We start from the raw sequence: 27,547 nt of genomic DNA, 5'->3' as shown, positions 1-27,547 counted from the left end.
GACAAGGAGACAAATAGCTCCGGTGTAATAATGGGAGTGAGCCTGAGGGAAGGAGAGAATGCCCTGAGGAGGAAGGAGACAGTGTGCTGCAGAGAGAAAGGTCTAGTTCTGCCCAGTGGGAGGGATATCAGAAAAGTATTCAGACAGGCGGGGGATGCTTAGGATCCATCCTGAGAGGAGGAGTTTGCCAGCCGGAGAAGAGGGGAACTCTTCTGCTGGGTACTCAGCCAAGCTCAGTGTGGGGCTGACCTGAGAGTAAAGCAGAGAGATACAGTCAGACTTCTTTGCAAAGCACAATACAGGCAGCCAAGGATTTGGCCTGTGGGTAACTGGGAGCCCACAGGTGGTTTTTTTTGTGTTTGTTTTTTAAATATATTTTTATTGATTTCAGAGAGTGGAAGGGAGAAGAGAGAGAGAAACATCAATGATGAGAGAGAGTCATTGATCGGCTGCCTCCTGCACACCTCCTGCTGGGGATCGAGCCTGCTACCTGGGCATGTGCCCTGACCAGGACTCGAACCACGATCTCCTGGATCATAGGTCGATGTTCAACCACTGAGCCACACCAGCCGGGTGATAGATGTGTGTGTGTTTTTACAACCTTTATTTTGAAATAATTTCAGTTTTAAAATACTTGCAAAAATAATACACAGAGCTCCCTTTTACCATCCCCTTAGTCCTATAGTTGTTAACATTTGGGAACCATTTGAGAATGACCTCAGGAGGTACCCCATTGCATCTTTTTTTAAATTTATCTTTATTGTTGAAAATATCACACTTCAGTGTATATTACCTAAGTACAGGGATGCAGTTGTAAATAACCACAGTCTAGACATCAGAATCAAGAGATGACATTAAATCCCCATCTGATCCACAGACTCTAGTCAAATGTTGCCAACTGTCCCAACAGTGTCCTTTATGGGTCCAAGATGTGGCTCTCATTCCTGTTTAGACTACTTCAATCTGGCAGTATTTTCTTGTCTTTCATATCCTGGATAGTTTTGAAGAATATAGCCAGTTACTTTGTAAAATGTCACTCAGTTTGGGTTTGCTTGATGTTTCCTCATGATTTTTGAATTTTTGACAGTAATACCGCAGAAGTATATTCTTTTAGCACGTGTGACAGGAGACAATGCATGGCATTGTGTTCCATTCATTACTGATGATGTTAACTCTTAATTACTGGGTTAGGGTGATGTCAGCCAGGTTTTCCACTGTAAGATTATTAAGTACATAGTACTTATTAATAGTAACAAATAAGTATTATATGGGGCTACAATCTGAAACTAATCTTCATCCACCTGTGACCCACCAGTGTTAGTATTCACTGATGATCATTGCCTGAATCAATTTTTATTATGATGGGTGACAAATGGTGGCTTTCTAAATTCTGCCATTCCTTCTAGATTGTTAACAGGCTACTGTAGGGTAGAGATTCCTCTTTTTATTTATTTATTTATTTATTTATTTATTTATTTATTTATTTATTTATGATTTTCTATTTTTCTCAAAGGGTTAAAATCCATTACTATCAAATTGCCCCAGACATGGCCAGCAGGAGCCCATTCAAACTAGCCCTTATGTCTTTTTGATATATTTCCCATTATTCTCAGAACACTTCCTAGTTTTTGGTACAAGGTGTTCCAGCCTTATTTTTCATTTTCTCAGCCTCTGCTAGAGCCATTTCTGTAGGAAATGGGTCCTCAGTGAACAATAGTATTTAGAATTTATGATCTGGGCCCTTGATGTACTTGGTACTACTGGGATATCATTGCTTCTAGGCCTCTCAGTAGAAAGAACTAGGAAATCTTGTATACATATATGTTTCTTTGTATACACTCATGTATATCTACTGGTATAGCTACGTCTATCTAGGTAACTGTCTGTCTATTAAAAACCACAAGTTAGAGAAATGCAAATTAAAACCACAATCAGATATTACCCCACACCTGTCAAAATGGCTATCACCAATAAATCAACAAATAACAAGGGTTGTCGAGGATCTAGAGAAAAGGGAACACTCATGCCCTGTTGGTGGTAATGCAGACTGGTGCAATCCCTATGGAAAACAGTGTGGAGGTTCCCCTAAAAATTAAAAATTAAACTACTTATGACCCAGCAATTCCACCTCTGGGAATATATTCGAAAAAATCCAAAAAACTAATTTGAAAAGATATAAGTACCCCCATGTTCACTGCAACATTATTTACAATAGCAAATGAATGGAAGCAACCTAAGTGCCCATCAATAGACAATTGGAATATTACATTGAGTAATACACAATGGAATATTACTCAGACATAAAAAAGAATGAAATCTTACCATTTGCAACAGCATGGATGGGCCTAGAGGGAATTATGCTGAGTGAAATAAGTCAGACAGAGAAAGACAAATACCATATGATTTCACTTTTATGTGGAATCTAAAGAACAAAGTAAATGAACAAACAAAAGAAAAACAGGCTCATAGTACAGAGAACAAACTGATGGTTGGCAGATGGGAGGGGGGTTGGGGTCTGAGTGCAAAAGGTGAGGGATTGAGGAGTACAGATTGGTAGTTACAGAACAGGCTTGGGGATGTACAGCGTAGTGTAGGGAACACAGTCAGCAATATCGCAGTAACTATGTATGGGGCCAGGTGGTACTGGACTTCTTAGGGGTAATCACTTCGTAAATTATATAAATGTCTCACCACCATGCTGTACACCTGAAACTAATATAAAATAATATTGAATGTCAGCTCTAATTGAAAAATGAGAAAAAATGAAAATAAAAAACCGTAAGTTCACGCTGTTTTCTACCAATCCAATTCTGCTTTCTGACAGTAAGATATCTGATTCTCATTCTCCTTTATATGTTTCTGTATTTGTTTAATCCCCGAATGTTCGATTCCCAGCTGCCCTGGCCTGGTGCGGAGCCTTGCCACACGCCATGGGCCATTCCCCATCAAGGCTCAGGCTCAGGTTTAGTCTCTACAAAGGGGAAGGAAAGCAAGTCAGAAAGGTCAGCTTCAGCCATGCAGTGCCCCCTCTCCCACAGCGGGTGCTGGGCCTGAGCTGAGGCCTGGACATACTGGTCCCCGCCCTCCTGACAGCTCAGCTTGGACGCCAATGGGCGTTTGTAGTCGGAGGAAGCTAAGTGACCAGATTTGCATTTCAGAAGCTTCGGGCTATGGGTACATTGGAAACTGGGAGATGTAGAGATGAATTGGGAGCTACTAGTAATAGTTCAGAAACCTTAGAGTGGGACAGGATCCTAGGCATTGCCCCAGATGCCCTTCCTTAGCTTTCTGGGGCTGGCTGTGCTCCATGGTGTCGGATTTATTATTGCCTCCTGAACTCAGAGGCATTTTGAAGGGAACAGATATCTTTGGGGGACTTAAAAAAAAATCATGGGATAGACATGTTGGGCAGAGATGCCAAGTTGGAGGATTACATATAAGCTTTTAAAGAATGCTTCTAACAAATAACTGAAATTTACGGTGGTGCTTTGCCTCCTAACAGAAACTTCATTTTAAAATTTTGACTAATGAAACAAGCCCTACTTTGCTGCAAAACCCAAGGTGAAAGAAGATTCTTAGGGCATAATAGCTGGGGTAGGGAGAGTCTGCATAGAAATTAAATGCATTTACACCAGCAACAAGCAATGAGTTACTGAAGACAACAGGCCATCACCTTCTCTGAAAGAATAAGGGAGAAAAACCTGGCAACTCACGTAATGCGCCTCAGCCAAAAGAAGGGGGACATCCCTCCTTGTGTGTGACTAATACAAACACAAGCTGCTAAGAGGGGCCAACCACCATGAGTTCTTGATTGACCACATTGTCTCTGATGGTCACCCTCACAAAAAGCAAGCCTGTCCTTGGGGGACCACACTCTGCCTTTGCTCATTGGACCGTCACTGCTGCTTCTGGGTGGCGTCAGTGTGTTTCTGTTATTTAGGAGTAGGGCTGTCATTTGTCATTTTCTGAAGTTGTAAGAACCAGGGATCCTAGAGTGTGCATCTCAGATCTACTTTGTACTGCGTGTTCATCATCCTGACCCTAAGAAGCAGCATAATTAGGCCTATGGGAGCCACATTGCCTGAGTTTTAATCCTGATTCTCTTGTTTACTAGCTGTGTGCTTTGGACAAGTTACTTGACTTTCGAGAGCCTCTATTATGTCACCCTGTAAAATGGGGAACTTATAGTACCTTCTTCAAAGATTTGATGCAGATATGTATCCCACGTCTTGGGTGAGCTTATCCCCGAGTCCTGCTATTACTCAGGGGTGCAGAGCTGGGGTTTATCAATCCACAGTGCTGGCCTCTCTGATAGGGAGCAGCCCCATTCTCAGCGCCCATGCATCTAAGTCTTGGTATGATGCAGGTGACATTGACACCTGTGTGAGGGTTGGCAGGAGGCATTCTAGGCCATGACTAATTACTCATTTAACTTCTCCAGGCCTCAGCTCCTTGTTGTTACAATGCAAATAACTAGTATCTATTTTACAAGGGTGTGGAGAAGATTGCAGAAGACGATGCATGTAAAATAACTAGCAATGTATCTGGCTCATTGTAAGCTCTGTGTGAATGTTAGAATCAGTGTTGTTATTAGTAATAATGTGTGGTGTCAGCTAGGCTGCTGTCACATTATAGTTTATGGCACATGGCTAAGGGTCTCTGCCCAGCCCAAGGCCAGGGGCTGGCCAGGTCCAGACAGAGTGACAGGACAACAACCTAATAGGCTGGGCTTTGGATAGAACTCCAGCACCATCAGGGGATTGGGACACCAAGGCTACAACCTAAAATCCAGTTTTAAAGACAGGCCAACTCAGGTATACCTGAGGCTGGACGGAGGGCAGGAAGACTACTCCCAGCCTTGGGGAGTAGGAGGTAACCCTCTGTCTCTTGCCTGCAGGTGACCAGGTGTCAATCACTCAGGACCCAGGCTGTAGCTTCAGCTCTGACCTGTCAGCTCACAGAGCTTCCCTGAAAGCAGGTTTTGACAAAAGGGACAGGAATGTGCAGAAGAGCTAAGAGGAAGGAAGGCAGTATAGAAAGAGAATTCTAAGGGAACCACAGTCTCCCTAACATTTTGGCCAAAGGCCGAACCTTAAAGCTGAACGCCTGAAGCCTAGAAGCCGAAAGAAACCACAGTGATCTTGTTTACCACCCACCTTTACAGGGCCATGGTTCTTTAGTCAAAATCATTGTGGCACATGTTATGTTGGAATTCAGAACTTTTCGTATTTTTAGGACTATGTTAGGATTACTAAGACATAAATTGTATAACACCCCTAGTAAGTTCTGGGGGAAATGCCATAATCCATCCGGCTAATGTTGTGTAGTAAAATGAGTAAATATTTACACCAATTGGGATGTGGCCTGTAAAGCATTACAGCAATTCAGGTCCAGTGTTGTCACAAATAGTTTGCACCACACTGAAAAAAACTTAGTGGTGTTCAGAGCTTTGGAGTCTTTGAAATTGGTGGTGGCAGTTCTTTAGTGGACACAGCTGAGATGGTTGACCAGTCGAGTGACTAATCCAAAGGTACCCACACAGTTTCCTGGGGCTCCACTCAGTTTGAGTCAGCTCGTACTTACTGAGCATCTGCTGTGTCCCAGGCACCATGTTAGGCACTGAGGTTAGTAGTGTGTTGGTTTCCTGGGGCTGCTATAACAAAATACCACAAACGGGGTGGTTTAAAACAACAGAAATTTATTCTCTCATAGTTCTGGAGACAAAAGTCAAGCTCAAAATCAAAGTGTCAGCAGGGTCATGCTGCCTCTGAAACCTGTAAGGGAGAATCCTTTCTTGCCTTTCCTAACTTCTGGCATTGGCTGGCCATCCTTGACATTCCTTGGCCTTTAGTTTCATCACTGCAATCTCGGTCTGTCATTCCTGGCATTCTCCCTGGTGTTTCCCCCACAGTTTATGATGACCACAGTCATATTGGATTAAGGACCCACCCTACTCAAGTATGACCTCACCCCAAGTGATTACATCTGCAATGACCCTACTTCCAAAAAAGGTCACATTCTGAGTACTGGGGTTAGGAATCTGACACATCTCTTTGGGTGATACGTATCATCCCCTACTCTCATCATAGGTTATAGGTACATTAAGCACAGCAAAGGAAACAATCAACAAAATGACAAAGAAACCATCTGTCTGATAAGGAGCTAACCTCTAAAATATTTAAGGAACTCCTAACTCATCGCCAAAAAAAACAAAACACAAAAAAACCCACAACTAATCCAATTTTAAAATGGGCTAAAGACTTAAGTAGACATTTCTTCAAAGAAGAAAACAAATGGCCAGCAGGTATATGGAAAGTGTTCAACGCCACTACTCATCAAGGAAATACAAATCAAAACCACAATGAGAGATCGAGCGTCTCAAACTTGTCAAGATGGCTATTATTAAAAAAAAAAAAAAAAAAAAAGCCCCACAAAAGATCGCAAGTGTTGGCTAGGGTGTGGAGAAATTGGAACCCTTGCCCACCATTATTGGGAATGTGACATGGTGCAGCCACTGCGAAAAGCAGTATGATTTCTCAGGTGGTTCCTCACAACATTTAAAATAGAGCTACTACATTATCCAGCAATCCCACTTCTGGATATTTATCCAAAAAGTCAGGACCTTGAAGAGATATGAGCACTCCCATGTTCACTGCACACTCACTATTCACAATAGCAAAGATGTAGAAACAGCCCTAGTCAGGTGGCTCAGTTGATTGGCGAGTACACCAAAAATGGTTGCAGGTTCAATTGCCAGTCAGGGCACATACCTGGGTTTGCAGGTTCCATTCCTGCTCAGGGCAACGGATTAATATCTCTCTCTCTCTATCTCTCTCTCTCTCTCTCTCTCAAATCAATGAACAGTTCCTCAGGTGATGATTTTTTTAAAATGTAGAAACCACCTAAATGCCCATAGACAGATGAATGAATAAAGGAAATGTGGCATATACATACAATGGGATATTACTCAGCCTTAAACACTGAGTAAATTTGCAATGTGGGACAGCACAGATAAACCTTAAGGACATTATGCTAAGTGAACTAAGACAGTCACAGAAGGACAATACCGCATGATTCCACTTATATGAGATATCTAAAATAGTCAAACTCTTAGACTCAAAGAGTGGAATGGTGGTTGCCAGGGGCTCAGGGGAAGGGGAGATGGGGAGTTACTAACCAAGGGGCATAAAGTTTCAGTTGTACAAGATGAATGAGCTCTAGGGGTCTGCTGTACAACAGTGTAGCTATAGGCAACAATAGTGTGTAAATATACTTCAATTTTTGTTAAGGGGTAGATCTTGTGTTAAGTATTCTTACCACAATACGATAAAATAGTGTATCAAAAATTCCAAATGGGGAAGTTTTAATGGAACCATAGAGGAGAATTTTCCCAGTTGAAGCTTCCTCCCTGAGAAAGTAACATTTTCAATGAAGATGAAAAATTGAGTAAAAGTCAATCAGGCAAAGTGGTGGAAGAAAGCACTAATGCCCTCACCCTCTGAAGCCCAGACCAGAGCTCCTGTCCTCCTTGGCACTGGCCGTATGTGGAAGCCAGGCCCCAGAATCCCAGGGAAGGCCTGTAAGTGTCTCACTGGCTGCCAACCATGGTCAGTCTTGCCCACCCAGGCTGCACAACCCCCCCCCCCCCCCCCCCCCCCCCCCCCGGCCTGCAGTCTTTTTCTCAGAAACAGCCAAAGGCAGTTTTCAGGGAAGCCCAAGGCTCACAATTGCAGCCTCTGTGCAGAGAAAAGTAGGGGGAGAGTCTCTGCTTTCCCTTTTTTGCCTGTTAATTCAAATACTATCAACCCAAACTATGTGTGGTGCCAGATGGCTACTGGAAATATTGGGGGGACGCTTGGTAAAGTACATGATTCTCTAACCCCTATAGTTTACACCTGAAACTAATACAAAATAATATTGAATGCAAACTGTAATTAAAAATAAAATTTTAAAAAATATTTCAACCCAGAATCAGCAAAGTGCTTCATAAACAGATAGCTTCTGCTGACCTCTTCCCTTGAGGATATAATGTACCTTTATCATGTGTAGGCAGGTGTGTCTGTCTTGCAAGTTTCTCTGAACAGTGTTGAAGTGGCCTCATGGCTGACATGCCTCTGCTTTAAGGTCTCAGTTTCTGAATTTTTCAGAGGTAGGGGCAACAGAAGTGTAGAGCCTCTAGTATGACAAGCTTTAACCTTGGGACAGCATTTACTATGTACATGTCCCCTTCATGAGACATGTATAGAGTGGTCATAGCGTTGGGCATGGCTGTTGGATTTTTGTTTTCCATCTTAAAAGTGGGAGGAAACCACCCTCTTCTGAAGTGTAACAATCATAGAGAAATGTGCACAAATCCTACAATGTATGGCTTGGTGGTTTTTCACAAAGTGAATTCAGTTCCAGCACTCCCATCAAGATTTCAGCCCAGAAGCTTTCCCCTTGTTACCCCTCTTTTAGTTACTGCCTACTGAGGGCAACCACCATCCTGCCTTCTAACACCATCGTTGAGTTTGGGTTTTTGAACTTTATATAAATGAAATCACAGTGTGAATTTTTGCCTGTGTGGCTTTCTTTACTCAAGTTCATGTTTGTGAGATTCATCCAGGTTGCTTTTTGTTATAGTTTATTCTCATTGTTTTATAGTGTTGTATAGATATATCATCATTTTTTATCCATTCAGTTGTTGATGGGCATTTGCATTTTTCCCTGACGGGGTATGAATAGTGCTGCTTTGAATATTTTTGTACATGTCTTTGGAGGAGCATATACACATTTTGGGAGGAGAGTGTATATACTAATATTAGTTACTATTTTTGCATAACAAACCTGCTCCAAACCTAGTAGCTCACAACAAAAAGAAATATTGATTACCTGTCACAGTTGAATGAGTGAGGAATTTGGGAGCAACTTGGAAAGCAGCTGTGGCTCAGCTTCATGGGGTTGCAGATACCTGAAGGCCACACTGGGTCCAGCAGATCTGCCTGCAGGGTAGTCCACTCACGTGACTGGAAACTTGGTGCTGACTGTGGGCGATCAGCCTCAGCTCTTTGCATGTTTGCTTAAGACTGAGTGTCCTTATGACATGATGGATGTCAGGTGAGCAAAGTGACTTCCCCCAATATGAGCAAAGTGAGAGAGCCAAGTGAAAACTATCCTCCTCTTATGATTTAGCCTTGGAAGTCAGAGAGCATCACTCTGCCTCGTCCTTTCCATTACAAGTGAGCCGGCTAAGTTCAGCCCTCACTCAAAACTCTATCTTTAGAAGGGAGGAGTGACATGAATGTGTGGATATATTTTAAAACCAATAACCCCACAACATTTTAAAGCTTGGGATTAACCTAAGCTAGGGATTTAAAAATAAGTTTATAGAAACTCATACAGAATCTAAAAGAAATATATTCAACCCAGCTTCTCCTATTGATTTAAAATTTTGTGAATGTTGATAGGACAGTTTCCAGGGTATTTTCTGGAGATAGCATGGTACCATAGGAAGCACAGTGGCTTTGGAGCCACACAACCAAGTTTGAATCCTGGATTCACTACTTACTAATTATGGGTATTTGGGTGTCAGCCTCTTGCCCGACTGTAAAATGAGGAAAATCAGTAGAGCCTGCCTCATGTTGTTATGGAGGCAATTAATGATGTAATGTGTATAAAGTGCCTCTATGATGGTAGATCCCTTCCACTAGCTAATTTCTCAGGAAATAATAGACCATATACATTAACTAGGAGGTGCTATGATGAACCCTGTGAGAGATCCAAAGTGGACTCAGACATAGACCTGGCCTTTAAGAGGTGCATACTCCCAAAGGGCTCTTAACAGGTAGAATAACTGTAATACAATTTTAAAAAAATGATCAGTGCCACAGGAATAGCCCTTTAAATGTGAATCGAATTTGGATATATAGAAATGGAATGAATTTTGAGGGGCAAGGAAAAGACAAAACGTATTCCAAATTAGGAGTAACAACTTGAGTAAGGACAGAGCTAGAAAACCAGAGGTGGGTACAAACTGAGACTGAGAAAGTAGCTAACTACAGATACAGCTTAAACATAGGGTAGATGGGAGGAGGGAGTAGAAATGGGGATTGGAAAGGTAGTTACATATCAGGGTAGCAGGAAGAGATTGAGCATACACTCAATTTTACAGTCTGACAAAAAATATTAAGGCCAAAGAATTTAAACCAATTTTCAGGGCTGGCTACAGAAGGTAGGGGGCCTAGCTACTGAAGGATCTACTTGCGAGGCTTTTCTTGGCTGAGCCCTATTTGGAGAATCTTTCTGTCTCACACTGTAAACAGAACTTGCTAAAGCTGATCATTAAAGAGCACTTCTGACTCAGAGCCCAAGCAACTGAGCTTTGTTCTTATCATTTCCATTTTGGAGCCTGCAACAGCAGGGAAATGCAGTGGGAATATTTTTATAGGGCCTTGGCGCATTACAAATACTTCTCGAGACCCGACCATTTGGAGTGGCCAGTTTATGCACTCAGCTCATCTGTGGTTATTTGACTTCCACTTCCAGATAGTGAGCAGTTCCCTCCACTTATTTTCCCTCAAGAAGACTGATCTATTTAGCAACCTTCACTTTCGTTACATACTACAGTCCCCGGCAGTGATGAGATTTATACACAGGACAGAGACATTTCTATGCCACGATGGAAGTTTGAAGGAAGTTGGAGCCAACGACCTTTCACTTTGAAGCCAAGGAAAAACAAGCACAATTTTTTTCAGTCTTGCTAAGGATGGGGGCTGGAGAGATGAGCAGAAAGGCTTCTTCTAAACCCACTGTTCAACATGTGGTGCCCAAAGCCTTTACGTGGTCCACCTGTGTCTTATAATTAGCACACCCTCCTAATTTTGATGAAGTCTACATTCCATCAAAATAAACATGATTGTGCCCTGGCTGGTGTGGCTCAGTTGGTTGGAGCGCTGTCCCATACACTAAAAGCTTGTGGGTTCAGTTCCCGGTCAGGGCACATGCCTGGACTACAGGCTCTATCCCCAGTGAGGGCGCATACAGGACGTAACAATGGATGTTTCTCTCTCACATTGATGTTTCTCTCTCTCTCCCCCCTTTCCTTTCTAATAATAATAATAATAATAAATAATAATAATAATAAACATGGTTGTGATCATCCTTGATGATTTTGTGGGTAAAAATTAGATGTTCCATTTTATCACCTTCTTTGCTTTATTTGAAATAAATGCTAGAGCATAAAGGGAAAGGATGGCTTTTAGGCTTGGGATAGAATTCCTAGCTAGTCTTGTGCTGGAATTCCCACATTCCCAGCTAGGTGTTTTTACTCCGTTAACATTTCATATCATGGAAAATGTTCTCTGCACAAGCGCTCAGGGTGTCCTCTGGTTTCTTCGCAGGTGGGAAATTGGCAAGTGGAGTCCATGCAGCCTCACCTGTGGGGTTGGCCTGCAGACCAGAGACGTCTTCTGCTCCCAGATACGTTCCAGAGAGATGAACGAAACAGTCATTCTGGCTGATGATCTGTGTCGCCAGCACAAGCCCAGCACAGTGCAAGCTTGTAACCGCTTCGACTGTCCCCCAGCCTGGTACCCTGCGCAGTGGCAGCCGGTGAGTCCTGAGGTCACTCAGTATTGGAGTTTGTGTTTGTGTCAGTGATTCAGGACAGGGGACACTCTCTTCCAGTAGTTTTGTCCCTTTAAAGGAATGTTCAAGTTCAGCTCATTATTTCCCTGCTTAGCACTCCTCCAGCCTTATTCAAGTCCAGATCTTTTAATTACATACCACATTCTTTCTGTTGTGCCACACCATGTAACCTCCAAAAGCAGCTGAAATGGGCCATCTAGTAACCTGAGCATATTCGTGACAAAGTTTTCCCCAGGCTTATGAAAAATTTTAGAAATAACAACAATGTGGTAGGTTTTCTATTAAGCTAAATTTGTTCTGAATCTGTGCCCTTTCTAGTTTTTTGCTAATTAAAATTCTAAGAGATAAAGATACCAGGCAATGATTTTTCACTTTTTTAAACATAATTACTTACTAAAATAAAATGTTAAAAATCTTGAGTCAATTCCAGACTATTTTTTGTTTTCCTGGTCCTACAAATTCCAAAAGTCTGGGAACTGTTGTTTTAAAGCAGGGGTTAGTAACTGCAGCCCAAAGCCAAATCCAGCTCACAGCCAGTTATTTAACTAAAGTTTTATTGGAACACAGCAACACCCATTCTTTCATATATATTGTCTATGGCTGCTTTTGCCCTGCAAGAACATAACTGTGTGGTTGTGACAGAGACCACATGGCCCACCAAACCTAAAATATGTACTCTGTCCTTTTACAGAATGACTTTGTTGACCCCATGCTAAAGCATACATTATAATAATACAAACAAAACTACTTTATCATAGTATCTTATCTAAACTTATATTTATCAAACTTTAGTTAAATAATCTTTTGCCTGTCTTTAAAAGAGCATTTGGATGGAATCTTATTTTGCAATTTCCTCCCCTTTAGGACATCAGATAGGTCCAGTCAGTCCCAGGACCTCTAAGTGACATCAAAGGTCACAAAAAATAAGCCCGAAAGGTGAGGGGGACGTACATCCTGGTTTTCCTGACACAGCTTTTCACTCTCAAAAGTGTCCCAGTTAGAATGACACAGTATATGGTTGCCCAACAGAGAAGGAGAGAGGAGAGCAGCGTACATCCCCTTGCCTTAGTGCTTCCACTTCCACACGGCCTCCCTGCTTTTCACAGTCAGGTGCCATAGCCCCCCCTTCTCCCAGCCCATCTTGGGGCTGTGACTTAGCAAAGCACTCAAAGAATCAAACAGTAATGAGTGGACAAAACACTAAAATACAAAGCATCTGGAAACAGACGTTGACTATATATTTTCTTTTAGAGCTTAAATGTCTATTGCTAAGTTCATAAATTCCGTGCTATGTGTGATGGTTTGTGGAAGTCAAAAAGATGTTATATATTTTGAACGCCTATGTAACAGTATTGTGTTCAGAGATATATATTATTACACACGTAATTGAATCCTCACAACTATCCAATGAAAAGTGGATGTTCTTGTCTTCATTTTGGGGTTTGAGGAAACCAAGGCTCACCCAGCTAACAAATTTAGGGTTGGCCATCAACCCAGTTTTATGTGATCCTTTCCACTATACTCCTGTTGGAGACCACTGTGGCTGAAAGGGCCCTCAGGGATTATGTGTGAGCCCCTTTGTGTTACAGATGATGAAAATGTGGCCTAGATATAACCTTACCCGAGATCATAAAGCCTGGTCCAGAGCCCAGGTCTCCTGATTTCTAGTGTATTCATACTTTTACTTTTAACTATAGTGAATCCAGGACTTTAAACTGCACCACTAACCCATGCCAACCTGTAGACAAGACAAGAAAGCAGCCCAAGTCAACCTCCGCTGTTGAAACTATTAAGTCCCTGTATTATTAGCTTGTTTTGCCATTAAGCACATAGTACGTTCTGGATAGAACATTTTAGTGAATGACAAAAGGAATAAATAGATCTAGAATACTGCCCCACAAGCTCTGAAAATTCTAACTTTCTATCTTACTGCTCTGTTTGCTATGTGGTTATAGGTCATATTGACCTAGCAGTAAAAGCGACTGAAAACCCACCTCTTTTCAGTAGCCACAGGTGCTGCTGAGTGACGGCAGTGGCCTACGGTGTTTTTTACGTTTTTAGAGCACTTCCACATACAGGACCTTGTTGGCTTTTTGCTACCACCACCACCACCATGCCCAGCCTCCCTATTAAAAAGAGTAGATTTCCAAAGAGTTGATTATTCTTCCATTTTCCATCTACCTTGGGCCTATTAAGACATGAATTTATTTTGAAAACTTTCTATTTCCTTCCATTAGGGAAAAGCCTTGGGGATGTCAGGTATCGGTATACCTTGTCTTATTGTGCTTCACAGATACTGTGGGGTTTGGTTTTGTTTTGTTTTGTTTTGTTTTGTTTTGTTTTACAAATGAAAAGCAAGACCCTCCATCAGCAAAAAGATTAAACTTGCTTTATTGCGGAGGTCTGGAACAGAATCCATAATATCTCCGAGGTATGCTTGTATAAGTACATTTTTCAGATCAGGAAACTAATAGTAAACAGCTCTTTCTTTAAAGTTTATCCAGTGAGCCACCGACTACACTTTATTGGGACCTTTAAAAATATCTTCTTTCATACTCAACATATAATAATTGTGGAAAATATTAAAACGTAACAAGACATAAAGAACACAGAAAGTGAAAGCCACCAGTGGTTCTATACTCCAAGAAAAAAAAGCCCTGTTAAGCATTTGGTGCAGAGGGTCTGTTTTAAGGATCCTTGGTCACTTCTAGGAATCTCTCTGAACCTAGAGGAAACAATAGACTGGTTTTTTTTTTACATTATTTCCTAGAGCCCTACTTCTTTGGTTAAGTTTCATTAGGCAAAGCCAGCTATTACTGACCACTTATTCAAAGAAAGGAAGTCATTGTTTATGTTACATGGTATAAGAGAGTAACTGTCTCCAGGCTAACTGGCTGTTGTCTTAGGAGAGAACTTAGGACACAGCTGTTGATCATCCACGTGTCTGGTGAGCCTGGGTTTTTGGCAATCCTGCTGGGACAAGGAAACCTGCTGTGCGCTCACAAGGTCTCTTCCGTTTAGCTGTTTGGATCTAGCAGAGGAGAGTGCTGAGACACCTCTAATACTTCAACATCCAGTTTACTCTCTTTATTCATGTGAAAGGAAAGGAGATGGAGGATCAGATGCTTCATTTCAAGGAGACAGATAACCCCATGGACAGTGGACTTTGGCCCATTTGAAGGGAGAAACTCCCCCTCCTTGCTGTTTGAACGCCGGGCCACACTGACCTCATGCAATATGCTTTTCTTTTAGGGTGGGAGGGAAGTATAATTTAGGTTAATCATCATTTCCCTGCTAAGAATGCAACCTTCTTTGTACCTTGTAGAGCATTTGCCTGGCAAATGGCGAATAGCCAATATTTACACATTCTGCAGGTCTGCAGGGGCCTCGCATGGAGTCCAAGTGTTTATGTTAAAATTGTAGTTTAGAAACAATTAGGCAGATATGAAGCAGAAATCTAATTCTAGATTTGGTGTTTAGGGGGCCTTGTTTATTTCAGTTCTGCCTCTTAGTCAACACTGTGTGCCTTGGTTTTTATCTCTGGTCTTGTTGAAGGATTCATTTAATATTTATTTTAATCAATTTAGCTCTAATATCTTGCTGGCTTTTGTTTCATTGACTTTTGAAACACATATCTAGTGCATCAGTCTCCTGGTTCTTCTCTAATTTTTTAAATACACACACACACCATCGTCGTCGTCAACTTTGATGTTGGCTATATATTAATGTATCATATACACCTCACGAGGGACCACATCACACTGGTGTGTTGCACGATTGAAAACCACTCTATAAGCCAAAAGTCAGCCTAACATACCTTGATCATGACAGTCTTCTGCTAGGGTTTGTTTCAGTGATTCTCTGTTGTCATGTAATAAAGCCCAGTGGCTTGGTAAGACCTTCATTCCGCTGCAGTCTGCCCCGGCCCATCTGCAGTCTCTCTTCCCCCATCCCTCCAGGTGCATTGCTTTCTGCCCACACTTCTCCCTGCCCACACACAGTTTCCCTTCCTTCTGCCTGTCACAGTCGGGCAGGAGTCCTGCCTCCTCTGCCTCGACTCCTCTACCATCCTCCCACATGAATCACAGGCTGTTCATGATCAGTGCTGTTCATTTAACAGTCATGTACCACCTTACCTGGACAGGTGCTTTCCTGTGACTTCTGAGTTAGACCCCCGGGTCAGTGAAGCAGAGACCAAGTTTCAGTGAGACCCCATAACACCCGGTGCAGGTGTGTAAAGCATAGGGGATGGTGCTGAAAAGGTACACAGTAAGTCTGCCTATTCATTTGTTGAGCACCTGCCTCATTTTCATTCTCTCTTTAGTAAGAGCAGCATTCACTATGTATCAAGCACAGTTCTAGACACTTGACACATTAATTTAATCCTCATTATATTGAATGTGATAATTACTACAATTATCCCCATTTTACTGATGAGGAACCTAAGCACTGAGAGGTTAACATGAATTCTCACTTCCTGTGGGAGAACCCCTTCTACTGCTCTTGCATTATCTCTTTTAATCCCCAAAGCAACCATGTGAGGGAAGACTCAGAGAGGTTGTGATTTACCTGGGTCACACAGCCAGTAAATGAAATGGGGCCTTTATGCTTCAAAACCCATTCTCTTTTCCCTAAGCAATGGAGCTTTCCAAAGACCTTTTATCCATTTGCTCTAAAGCATTAAATTGTGAAGAAATCTATATCAGTTCCAAAATGAGCAGTCTACATAAAATTCAGTATTGATTGTCTATATCCAGGGCAGCAAACCTGTGTATTAGTTTCCCATTGCTGCTGTAACAAATCACCACACATAAAGTGGCTTAAAACACCACCAATTTATTATCTTTTTTTAAAATATATCTTTATTGATTTCAGAGAGAGGAAGGGAGAGAGAGAGAGAGAGAGAGAAACATCAATGATAAGAGAGTCGTCATTGATCAACTGCCTCCTACACGCCCCCAACTGGGGATCAACCCCACAACCCAGGCACATGCCCTGACCGGGAATCAAACCCCGATCTCCTGGATCCTGGGTCCATGCTCAACCGCTGAGCCACGCCCGGCCAGACACAAATTTATTATCTTATGGCTCTGGAGGTCAAAAGTCTGAAATCAGTTTCACTTGGCTAAAATCAAGGTGTTTGTTAGCAGGCCTGCATTCCTTCTGGAGGCTCGAGGGGAGAATCGGCTGCCTTGCCTCTTCCAGTTTCTGGAGACTGCTTGTTTCCTTGGCTCACAGCCCCTTCAGAGTGCTTCACTTCAACCCCTAATTCTGTCCTTACATCCTCTCTCTGACTCTCATCCTCCTGCCTCCCTCTTATAAGGACCACTGTGGCTGCATCAAGCCCACCTGGATAATCCAGGTAGTCTCCCCATCTCAAAATGTTCAACTTAATCACATCTGCAAAGTCCCTTTGACCATGCCACGAAACATATGTACAGCTGTCAGGGATTAAGACGTACGTATATTTGGGGTCACTACTCAGCCGACTATAATCTGCTATATTGTGGGCTAAGCATCAGTCTATATTAGCACAAAGTACTTGAGATTCAAAATCTGCCTTCAACTACCACACTCCTCATCGTTATCTACGAACTTCACACACATCAATCTTCTTTCTGTATCTGTTTTTATTCTAAAAAAAAAAAATTAAGAGAAATGAGAAAAAAAGAGAAAGGTGATAGATGGGATTCCACTCCAAAGCATAATTTATATTTCTCTATATTGCCTATGTCTTATGTTCAGGGTTGTATCAACCCAACTGTACACACATATTGCACACATCTGTGCAGAGACTGAAACATTCGCCGCAGCCCCTATTTCCATCCTTGCTTAAAACTGTGATTATGCAGTCACTTCCCTATAGACCTCTTTTTTTAAATCAGGGTTACAATTCAAAATGCCTATAGTTTAGCTGCATAAAAAGGTACATGGGAGAAGAGTCCTTGCTGGTACTATTATGAATAAAGAGAATTTTAATGACAAGTCTAAATGCTTGAGAATTAAATTTTTCATTTTCTAGATTTAAACACCCAGAGAGAAAATAATAACTTTAGTCTGGATTAGAGAACTGAATTCTGGCAGAAGAGTCAATTTAGTCATCAGCTTTGTATATTCCAGTGACTAAAATACAAATCCTCAGAAGTTAGAGACCGTGTTCATTTAAAATGAATCAGGAGAGAGAAAAAATATCTTAGGATGCTTATCTCATTTTCAGTGGTGTATTTCACAAGAAAGTGGACTCCTCACCTACCTTTAGAATCAACAGTGTAAGCAAAACAGAGATCGGAAGTCAAGTCTCACACGGGGAGTGCTTTTCTTTTAACTAGCAGAAAGCTCTTTGTAATAATTGCTCTGAATTTAGCAGGTTCTGCAACCCCATGCTTCACCCAGTAACGGGAATATTAAACCCAGAAGATACACTGCACACCCTTGTACTGCCAGGTTTCAGAAATTAGATGATTGAGGAAATCCTAATCCACAGAATGGTGGGCTAGAAATTTTACCCCATTTTTATAGTTTTGTTTAGTAAGTGAGATTCAGTCGTCCTTTCCTTTGCTTCTCTAGGCCCTAATTTGTTTGGGCTCAGTTTCCACCTCTGTTGCCTCTAACTGCTTTTTGAAACTCTAAGCCTCAAACGCCGCAAAGTTACAAATTTCAAAGGTCTGACACCAAGCTTAATGACATGCCTACCTGCCACCTTCCCCGGTCCCCCTCCGTGCATCTTGTGGCTTGGGTGGCACCGCCATCCAGCCTGTTCTGTAGCTGGTAACCGGAGCCATCTCAGCCTTGTCTGTCCTTCACACTCAGTCACCTGAATCCTGTGGGCCCCACCTCCTATGCCTTCCCAACCCCAGCTATTCTCTTCCTTCCCAGTCCTCCTACTGTGCGGTTCTGGTCCTCACAACTACCCAAACCACGACAAACAGCCTTTCACTTGGCCTCCCTGTGTTGTCTTGGCGTAACTCTCATCCAATGTTTCCGAACCGGGTATCGATGGTTCCTGACTACTAAAGCCTCTGTTGAGCCTTTAAAATATTAATATGTGCTGAGAACCCCCAAATAAGTGTAAGGTATGCGGTGTTATTTAGACTTACTTGACCTGGAAGGCTCTTCTCAATGGCACAACTATTAACATCTCAAAGGGAAGTTGTCTTTGGAACCCATTGGCCTTTGCTTGCCTGAGTCATTTTCTACAAACTGGATCGTGTCACCCGCTACTTTAAAATCCTTAATGACACTGCATGGTCTTGAGATTATGTCCAAGACCCTTCACAGTCTGCCCCTCACCTGCCTTCTCAGTCTCATTTCCCAACTACCCTTCCCCATGAAACTTATGTTCCACCTTCTCAGGACCCCTCAGAGTTATTGATCAGGGCATGTCCTTCATACCCTGGGTCTGTGAAGTGCTTCAAACCTCTGCCAACCTCCTCAGTAGAGCCTTCCCCAACTTTTTCCAAAAGACTTACTTGTACTCTCCTCTGTATATTCTCTTTTGTAAAACTAAACACATTTAATAGTAATTTTTTTCCTCCCTAACTGGACTGCAGATACCTGAGGCATAGTAACCATTTATTATTCATCTTAAATCCCCAGCACCTAATACAGTGCCTGGCATTCAGCTAGTGCCCAATAAATGATTAATGAAAGAATGAGCGAGTGAATGAAAGAAAGAATGAACAGAACATAAATGTCTCTTTGTATTGGGCTCAATAATATGACATGAGGTATCAAGGAAATGAACTCGGCTCTTGGTAAATTAAACTACCAAGATGAAACCAAAAGTGTCAATATGGGCAGAATTTATTAATGTGATGATTATGGGAAAAATCTTAAAAAATACAAGACCCTTGAGCCATTGTAATTTTGTATAGTATCATAATTTTTAAGTGTCCCCCTTATTGTATATTTTTTTACTTTTCTTGTAAAACTAATGAATCCATGACCTTATATAATGAAACATATATGGCAGCTAGGATAAGCAATATAAATACTATTTTTTGTTACTTATTCTGTTTATGGCATATATTTAAAAATAATACCCCTTACCAGAGGTCTACCTTTTCATACCACAATATTATTTTTAAGTGATTTATAAAGGCAAACATTTTTCATTTCGTTTTATTAAGTTTCTCTGCTGTTTCTTTTAAAAATGTTTTGTTCTTTGCAGTCAGCCTCTCACTTGAGAACTGTCAGCTCACCAGGCAATCTCAGCATGCTCACGAAGTCACCACAGACTTTGGAACCTTTATTAATTTGAAATTCCATCTTCTGCAATTTAAAAAAAATCTTGAAAAAACACCTTTTCATCAACACGGGGTGGGGGGGCAAAAGTAGGTTTAAAGTTTTCCTATGGAAAATAATACAATAATTAATAAATAATAATACAGGAATAAGCTCTGTGTTTTGCATACTCACAGCTGTAAACCTACTTTTGCCCATCCCTGTATTAACACACCAGGGAAACTTTTTTTGAGCAAAGATGAGACAGGCTTTTAAGAAGCCCTGACAGATATCCCTGACCATATTAGCTCAGCTAGATGGTCGTCTGCCATACCTGGAGGGTCAGGCACCCAGCAGAGCACACGCGGCCGCCTGCTGAAACCACCGCTGACTTGCTTAGAAGCAGCTTCTGGCTAATGATGAAACAGCCCGATAAAAGGTGCATGTTCAGCCCATCAGCTGGATTTTGTTCTACATCTTTTAAACATCTGGATTTGGGGCCCTTTTTTTCATCCAATCATCAATTCAACAAGCATTTATGAAGTGCATGCTCTTTGGCAGACGCTATATAGAGCACTGGGAACAGAAAGATGAATACATTCCCTTTCTTCAGAAGGCACATAATCCTGCGAGCCTGCGGGGAGGTGGGGAAAGTAGCTGGACACAACAACTGGTCCCCACAGGAGAGAGGCAGTGCCCTTCCCGGTCACAGTGGGTGGGAGGTGAGTCACTTGCCACAAGACAGGCTCTAGAGAGGGCTTCCGAGAAGAAGTAGCCTTAGCCTTTGAGCTGGGCCTTCAAGGATGTCTTAGAAGTTTCTAGATGGACAAAGAAGTGAAGGGCATTGGTCACAGTGTAAAGGCCTGAGCCGAGAAAGCATCTGTGTGGCCAGAAACAGGTAAATTGTCCATTGTAGCTGAAGCACTGGCCCATGGCAGGTCGGCAAGGCATGTGGCTGGGAAGTCAATGCAGGGTCAAGTATGAGGGCCCTGAAGGACATTCTCAGGGGTCTAAACCTCATCTTCTGGACACTGAGTATTTCCTAAGAGCATTATGTGTGTAGTAGCACCCCCCCCTTATTAGCAGGGGATATGTTCCAAGACCCCCAGTAGATGCCTGAAACTGCAGATAGTACTGAACCTTATATGTACTGTGTTTTTTCCTGTACGTGCATACCTATGATAAAGTTTAATTTTTAAATTAGGCACAGTAAGAGATTAACAATAACTAATATTAAAATGAGATAATTATAACAATATATTGTAATAAAAGTTATGTGAATGTGGAATCTCTCTCTCAATATCTCACTGTACTGATCCCACCTTTTAACTTAAAGGAAGCACTTTACCGCTTCTTTGGCTGATTTTTTTTTTTTTTTTTACTCTTTTGGCAGCTGTTTTGTCATCATTTTGTCACAGATTTCTGTACAGAGTTGGGGGCAATTATCTGAATGTCTGTCCCCTACATCAGGTCCTGTCTGCAAATCGATAACCCAGCTATGTTATTTTAAGTGAGTGGTCACACTCCATAGAACAATTTTATTACATCTCTACTCTTAAAATAAGACCAATTATTTTTGTCATCTACTTCCTCAGTTTGAAAGAGAAAATTAACCTGCATCTTTCCTTATTGCCACATTTGCTAAAACACTCTCACTGACAGCTTGAATTTGAGAGCTGTTTTTATTCAACTACTCACTTATTTTTCGATCATTTATTCAAATTGAATAGAAGCCCATGTGCCTCAGAAGATATTTAGAAAAAGAGAATTTCAGCCCTCAAGCACTGAAGAGATCTGTGCTCCTACAAATGTGACATCACTAGTGAAGTGTCTAAAATGTCAGTCACAGGTAACAGATACGTCAAGAGCATGGTCTTTATGCTCAACAAACTCAATAGGACCCATGGGGAATTTGCTATGAATTATAATCAAAGGATTACAAGAAAAGTGGTTTGATGTCATTTTGAGGTTTAGAGGATAATGATTTTATGAAGCAGCCATTACTTCTCTCATAGAAAAATACTCCGCATTTTCACTAGAGTGTACATATTTATGGATCATACAAAAACATCACATACCTCCAGCATCTGTTATAAAATGTCATTCTACGGTTTAGCTCATATCCTGACCACTTCTTTACTGGGAAACAAACAAATCATTAACTTTAAAGGGGAAAAAATGAGGAAGGATGTGGATTTAAAAAAACTAGAGATGAAGTCATCTAATCCTAAGGTCTCCTATTAAAGATGTAACAACATCATGCTGGGGAAAACTTTGAACGCAGTTCTGAAACACTACTGTGAGCTATGAGAGAAGCAATATTGCTTCCTTTGTAGAGCTAATGGATTATAAGTTCTGAAAGAGATCAGAGCTACTTAACAGAGCTATCTTAAAAATAAAATAAAATAAAATTAAATTAAATTAAATTAAATTAAATTAAATTAAAATAAAATAAAATAAAAGTTACTCTGTGTCACCTACTCTAACTAGGAGGTTTGGCATGGCCTCTCCAAGCAGGTGAGAACGGAACTGAACCTGAATGATTAGAAATTCTCAGCCACGTGGAGATGTAAGAGAAGAGTAGTCCAAGTAGAGAGAAGAGCAAGTGTGAAGGCTCTGTGGAAGAAGCGACCTCGGCATTGGAGAAACAACAGCAGCAAAAAGCAGAACCGTGTGGTTGGAATATGCAAGAAAGTTGTATGAGACAAAATTGGAGAGGTGTGTGAGGCTTCTCGTTCACTGCTGAACCCAGGACCATGCTTGGTCCATGATGGGTATTAATAACTGCGTGTTGAATGAATGAGTGAAGTTGGAAGGGTTTGAGTGAGACGGCCTCAGAGTTCCATCGGGCAGGGACCAGAACAGGCAGGGCTTTGCAGGACTGGGGTAGAGGAGTTGAAATTTTATTCTAATCACCAGGGAAAGCCATGGGAGGTTTTTAAGGAGGGGAATCATGTGAGCTGCCTTAGGCTTTGAAAACATCACTCTTGCTGCCGTGTGGAGAACAGACTGTACAGCATCTCCCACTGCTCCTCTAGATCCACTCCCCCTTCTGCGCCTCTGTGCAGGGGGATGCCCGAGAGACAGTCTGTCCTCTGGCTTCTAGCTGTGTTCAACCAGTGGGGTTTTCAGCAGACCATCAGAAGAGAGGAGCTTTCTTCAAATGGAGTATTCTATCTCTATCCTGCTGGGAGCTAACTGAGCAATCTAGAAACCGGACGACTAGTTAGGAAGCTTAGCAGGTAGGCTAGACAAGAGACGATGGTATCCCAATTTATTATTTATTGTGGAGGTAAATCTTTCTTATTTTAGAGGCAAATCTGACAGTATTTGCTCATGGATCAGGTGTCAGGGTAGAGGTGGTGAGAAAAAAGAAAAATCAAGAACTTTTCCTAACTTTTTGTCTTGGTTGTGGCACCATTAGATGAGTGAGGAAAACTGAGAAGAGAGCGGATTTGAGGTGATATCGGCGAGGGAGGCAGAATCTGAAGTTCCATTTTAGACGTGTTCAGGTCAAAATACCTATCTGCATTTCAGCAAACATGTTGAGTAAGGATGGGGAGAGGTCAGAGCTTAAGATTTAAAATTTTGACTCATCAGTATAAACCTTTTTTTCAGACAATTATGATTTGAACGAAATTGCACAAAGTTTATGAAAGAAATTTAATAATTCACAGAATGGAAAGAACTGTGGAGAACACAGTCCCTAAGTTTGGAAAGTCCTGAGGAATCAATAAGCACAGGGTTTGTTGCCTACTTGCAAAAGAGTTCTGAAGACCAGCTGAACAGTGACAGTCATAATGAATCTGATGATAGAATAATTGGTTGTTAGAGGTGAGAATTTGACAGAAATAGGAAAAGGCTGAACCTAAGAAGTCATGCAAGACTATAAAACCAAACGTAAAACCTTAGTTATCCTCAATAACAAGAAGGGTTATTCTAAGTAAATGAAATTCTTAGCTGCTAATTTAAATACCCCCTAACCAACAACTTCAATTCCACAAATATTGAGGATTTAGTGTCACAGAAGGCACTTTGCAGAGCAGTGTGGGTAGAAATGCATTCAAGAAGTAAAATCCTGCCCGGCCGGGCGTGGCTCAGCGGTTAAGCATCGACCTAGGATCCAGGCGATCAGGGTTCGATTCCCGGTCAGGGCACATGCCCGGGTTGCGGGCTGCAGCCGATCAATTACTCTCTCATCATTGATGTTTCCAGCTCTCTCTTTCCCTCCTTTCCTCTCTCTGAAATCAATAAAGATATATTTTAAAAAAAAAAGTAAAATCCTTTAAGTTTATTGAACTACTACTAAACAAGAACTAAAATAAAAGTTTGCTTCTCTGATAAATAAAAAAGCCCGGGAGTCACCAAAAGAAGCCAGTAAAGCCAAAGGCCTGGCCCACCCACAGCGTGAATCGTTAGCTTTGAAGCCATAGATTTTCTTTTTAATTTATCTTTATTGTTGAAAGTGTTACAGATGTTCCTTTTTTCCCCCCCCCGGCCCCCTCCACCTCGCATCCCCCCTCAGGCCTTCATGGGTTATGCATATAAGTTCTTTGGTCAATCTCTTCCCACCCCACCCCTCGCCCCCCTTTCATGCTCCCATGTCTCTGGATCTATTTTGTCAGTTTATTTTGTTCATTAGATTCCACATAAAAGTGAAATCATGTGATACTTGTCTTTCTCTGAAGCCACAGATTTCTTCTTAATTAAGGCTAAATGACATGCTAGGCAAGTCCTTGGAAGAAACCGTTTGATTCTATGATGAGTAGCAGTTGGCAGCAGACCACCCACCCACCCACCAAGCCCGTGGCATAGCCCAGAAGCTACGTTCAGTGTAGCCTTTCAGCTCAGAAATGAAAGGGTCTAGGGAGAGCATATTTCCAGGGCCACCAGAACGCAGATAAGCTATTTTAGAATGCTGGTCCCCAGCCTGGATCACCGACTGGCTCCTACTGGTCAGGGACAGTCACAGAGTGGAAGCTGAGGATTAAATTTCAAAGCACTGCCCTTCCAGTGGGGGTGTGGGGGAGACCAGGCTTTAGCAGGCTGGGGCTTGCAAGGCCTGGGCCCTCAGCATAAGGCAGCAGTCAGAGTATCCTCCATTGCAAACAAAGAGCAGTTCCTGCAGTCACAGGAAAGAGAAACCAAGCCGGGGCTCATTCTTCAGCTGTGTCCACCACCCCAGCCCAGAGAACATGCTCCGTACGCGGCCTTAGTTGAGTCACTTCACCTGTGTAGCCTCAGCATCTTCATCTGTAAACTGGGGCAAGACCTACCTCATGGGGTAGATTCACCTTTATCCTTAGCTGCCTTTTGTTCAGTGAGTAAGTAGTTGAATCCAGCCATAAGAAAATAGTTTTCTCCTATAGGACTCAGTAAGGTTATTCTCATTTCAAAAGTTTAAAATTTAAAATGCAAATGAAGGTTGTTCACCACTGCCTTGGATGGTTAGAAAGGCTCTAGGGTTAAAAGGCCTAGCAAGCCCTGGACAGTGTGGCTCAGTTGGCTGAGCGTCACCCCAAGTACAGAGAGGTTCCCGTAGGATTCCTGGGGCATATGCCTGGGTTTCCAGCTCCACCCCCAGTAGGGGGCATGTAAGAGGCAGCCGATTGATGTTTCTCTCTCTAAAATCAATAAAAACTTTTTTTTTTTTAAGGAAAAAAGGCCTAATAAAACTAAGTTTATAGCTTTTCTAACTTCATTATTTAGTAGCTTAGTGACCTCAAGCCATTCACAACTGCAAAGAAAAGGCACTTTTACTCCAGTGGGGTCCAAACAACCACTGGCTCTAATACAGGCCTCTCTAGGTCCCCAGTTGTCCCCTCTATGTTTATTTTATTCCCATTGGAAATGGTAGGTAGAGGGCCAAATCTCTGAGGGATAGTTCTCAATCTTGGTTGCAGAATTACATAGAATTAAATTTTTCTAACTTAAGTGCTTTATTTTTTTTGTTTTGTATTTAAAATATTACAGATGTCCCTTTTTCTCCCCAGTGACCCATTCCACCTCATCCCACCCCCCTCCCCAGTCCCTCGCCACACCATTGTCCGTGTCCTTGGGTTGTGCATATATGCATATACATTCTTTGGCTAATCTCTCCCCCTCCACCCACCCGCCCTCCTCCATCCCTCTGACATTCCTCAGTCTGATCCATGCTTCCATGTCATTGAATCTATTCTGTTCATCAGTTTATTAAGTTCTTTAGATTCCACATATAAGAGAGATCATGTGATGTTTGTCTTTCTCTGCTAATTTAAAAAACTGATGTCTGGGACCCCTCTCCCAGAGTTTCTGATTTAATAATTAAATTTATGTAAGGCCTCAGTACTTTATGAAAAACGCCAGGTGATTTAAAAATGCACTCAAGGTTGCGACCATTGAGTAAGGGGTGACAGCTGGGCCACAACCACCTTCTGACTTGACTCAAGGACATGTATCACCATCCTGACCTTGGGGCAGAAATGTCCCTTGCAGTTCTGAATCCAATGCCCTGAGCACAGACCCCCGAGTTCTAAGAGGCCATGGCTGCAACAGTGGCAGCACTTGGTCACCTGGCCACTTTGACCTTCAAGGGAGGTGGGCACATCTAGTCTGTAGGCTGAAAAGTCATGTGCCAAGCTAAAAATGGAGGGCCCCTGTGCTATTATAAGGGAGGGGGCAAATACTTGGAATAACAGCCAATACTCTGTGCTGCTGGGGGCCTTTCTCCCTCCTCGTGCAAGTGGATTATAACTATTAAGTTACATGTAGACAGTGTGTTTGGGATCCTGCTGAAAACCCCTGAAATAAAGCTATTTTTCTTGTATCCCAAATTTCAGTGGCTCTTGCTCCCACTGCCCTAAGAAATCACAACTCCTACAAGAAAAGTGTTCCAGGGGAGTTCTTCAGCAAACTAGGCCTCATGTTTAATGCCCCTCCAATGCGGTGGAGTGGGTGTTTACACTTAGAAAGGGCTGCCTTCTCTGCAGATTAATTCCTCCAGATTTACACCGATGGCAGGAGCTCTCTCTTGTTCATTCAGGAAGCTGCACAGATTCTTTTCACTGGATCGTAAATATGCTTAACACTCTATTATACTAACCTTTTAAACCAGTTGTCTTGGGTGGCTGCAAATCATAGTTTAGAAGCAACTTTCTAAGATTTAAATGCTCTTGAAATTCCTGGACGCTCTAGTTAAATACTTGAGATTAAGAGTAGAGGGTGTAGATCTTGCTACAAAATTTATTTCAAGGAGAGGAAACAAAATCCTTTGGGCTGGTTCCTGGTTTTTCTTTTCTCTTTTTTCTTTTTTTCTTTTTTTACTCTTTACTCAGCCAAGGAGAAGGCAAAACTTGGCACTCAAAACTTGCCACTCTCTTAAGATGGGTTGACTTTCCTTCCCTCCCCAGTGCTCCAGGACCTGCGGAGGCGGCATCCAGAAGCGCGAGGTTCTTTGCAAGCAACGTATGGCCGATGGCAGCTTCCTGGAGCTTCCTGAGACCTTCTGTTCAGCCTCAAAACTGGCCTCCCAGCAAGCCTGCAAGAAAGATGACTGTCCCAGCGAGTGGCTTCTCTCTGACTGGACAGAGGTATGTGTGGTCCTCAGGAGGAGATGATGAAAGAGGCATAAATGAGAAGGCGGCACCCCAAATAGATACATACAGAAGGCGGGAACATAACAGAACAACCTTCCTAACATTATGGGGCAGTATTATTGGAG

At 42.1% G+C, this 27,547-nt stretch overlaps 1 protein-coding gene across 2 annotated transcripts in view; it reads left to right on the top strand.

The window, feature by feature from the left end:
- The window catches only part of ADAMTSL1 (ADAMTS like 1), an 821,320-nt gene that overhangs the window by 680,339 nt on the left and 113,434 nt on the right, over positions 1–27,547 (top strand). For both annotated transcript variants that reach the window (XM_087822640.1, XM_087822641.1), the window contains 2 exons: positions 11,379–11,589; positions 27,237–27,416. In XM_087822640.1, coding sequence (XP_087678766.1) covers positions 11,379–11,589; positions 27,237–27,416 — 391 coding nt within the window. The remainder of the gene's footprint in view (positions 1–11,378; positions 11,590–27,236; positions 27,417–27,547) is intronic.

This window comes from Miniopterus natalensis, chromosome 12 (genome assembly GCF_054644295.1).
Source record: "Miniopterus natalensis isolate mMinNat1 chromosome 12, mMinNat1.hap1, whole genome shotgun sequence".
Lineage (NCBI taxonomy): Eukaryota > Metazoa > Chordata > Mammalia > Chiroptera > Miniopteridae > Miniopterus > Miniopterus natalensis.
This window is presented reverse-complemented; position numbering and strand designations above follow the sequence as displayed.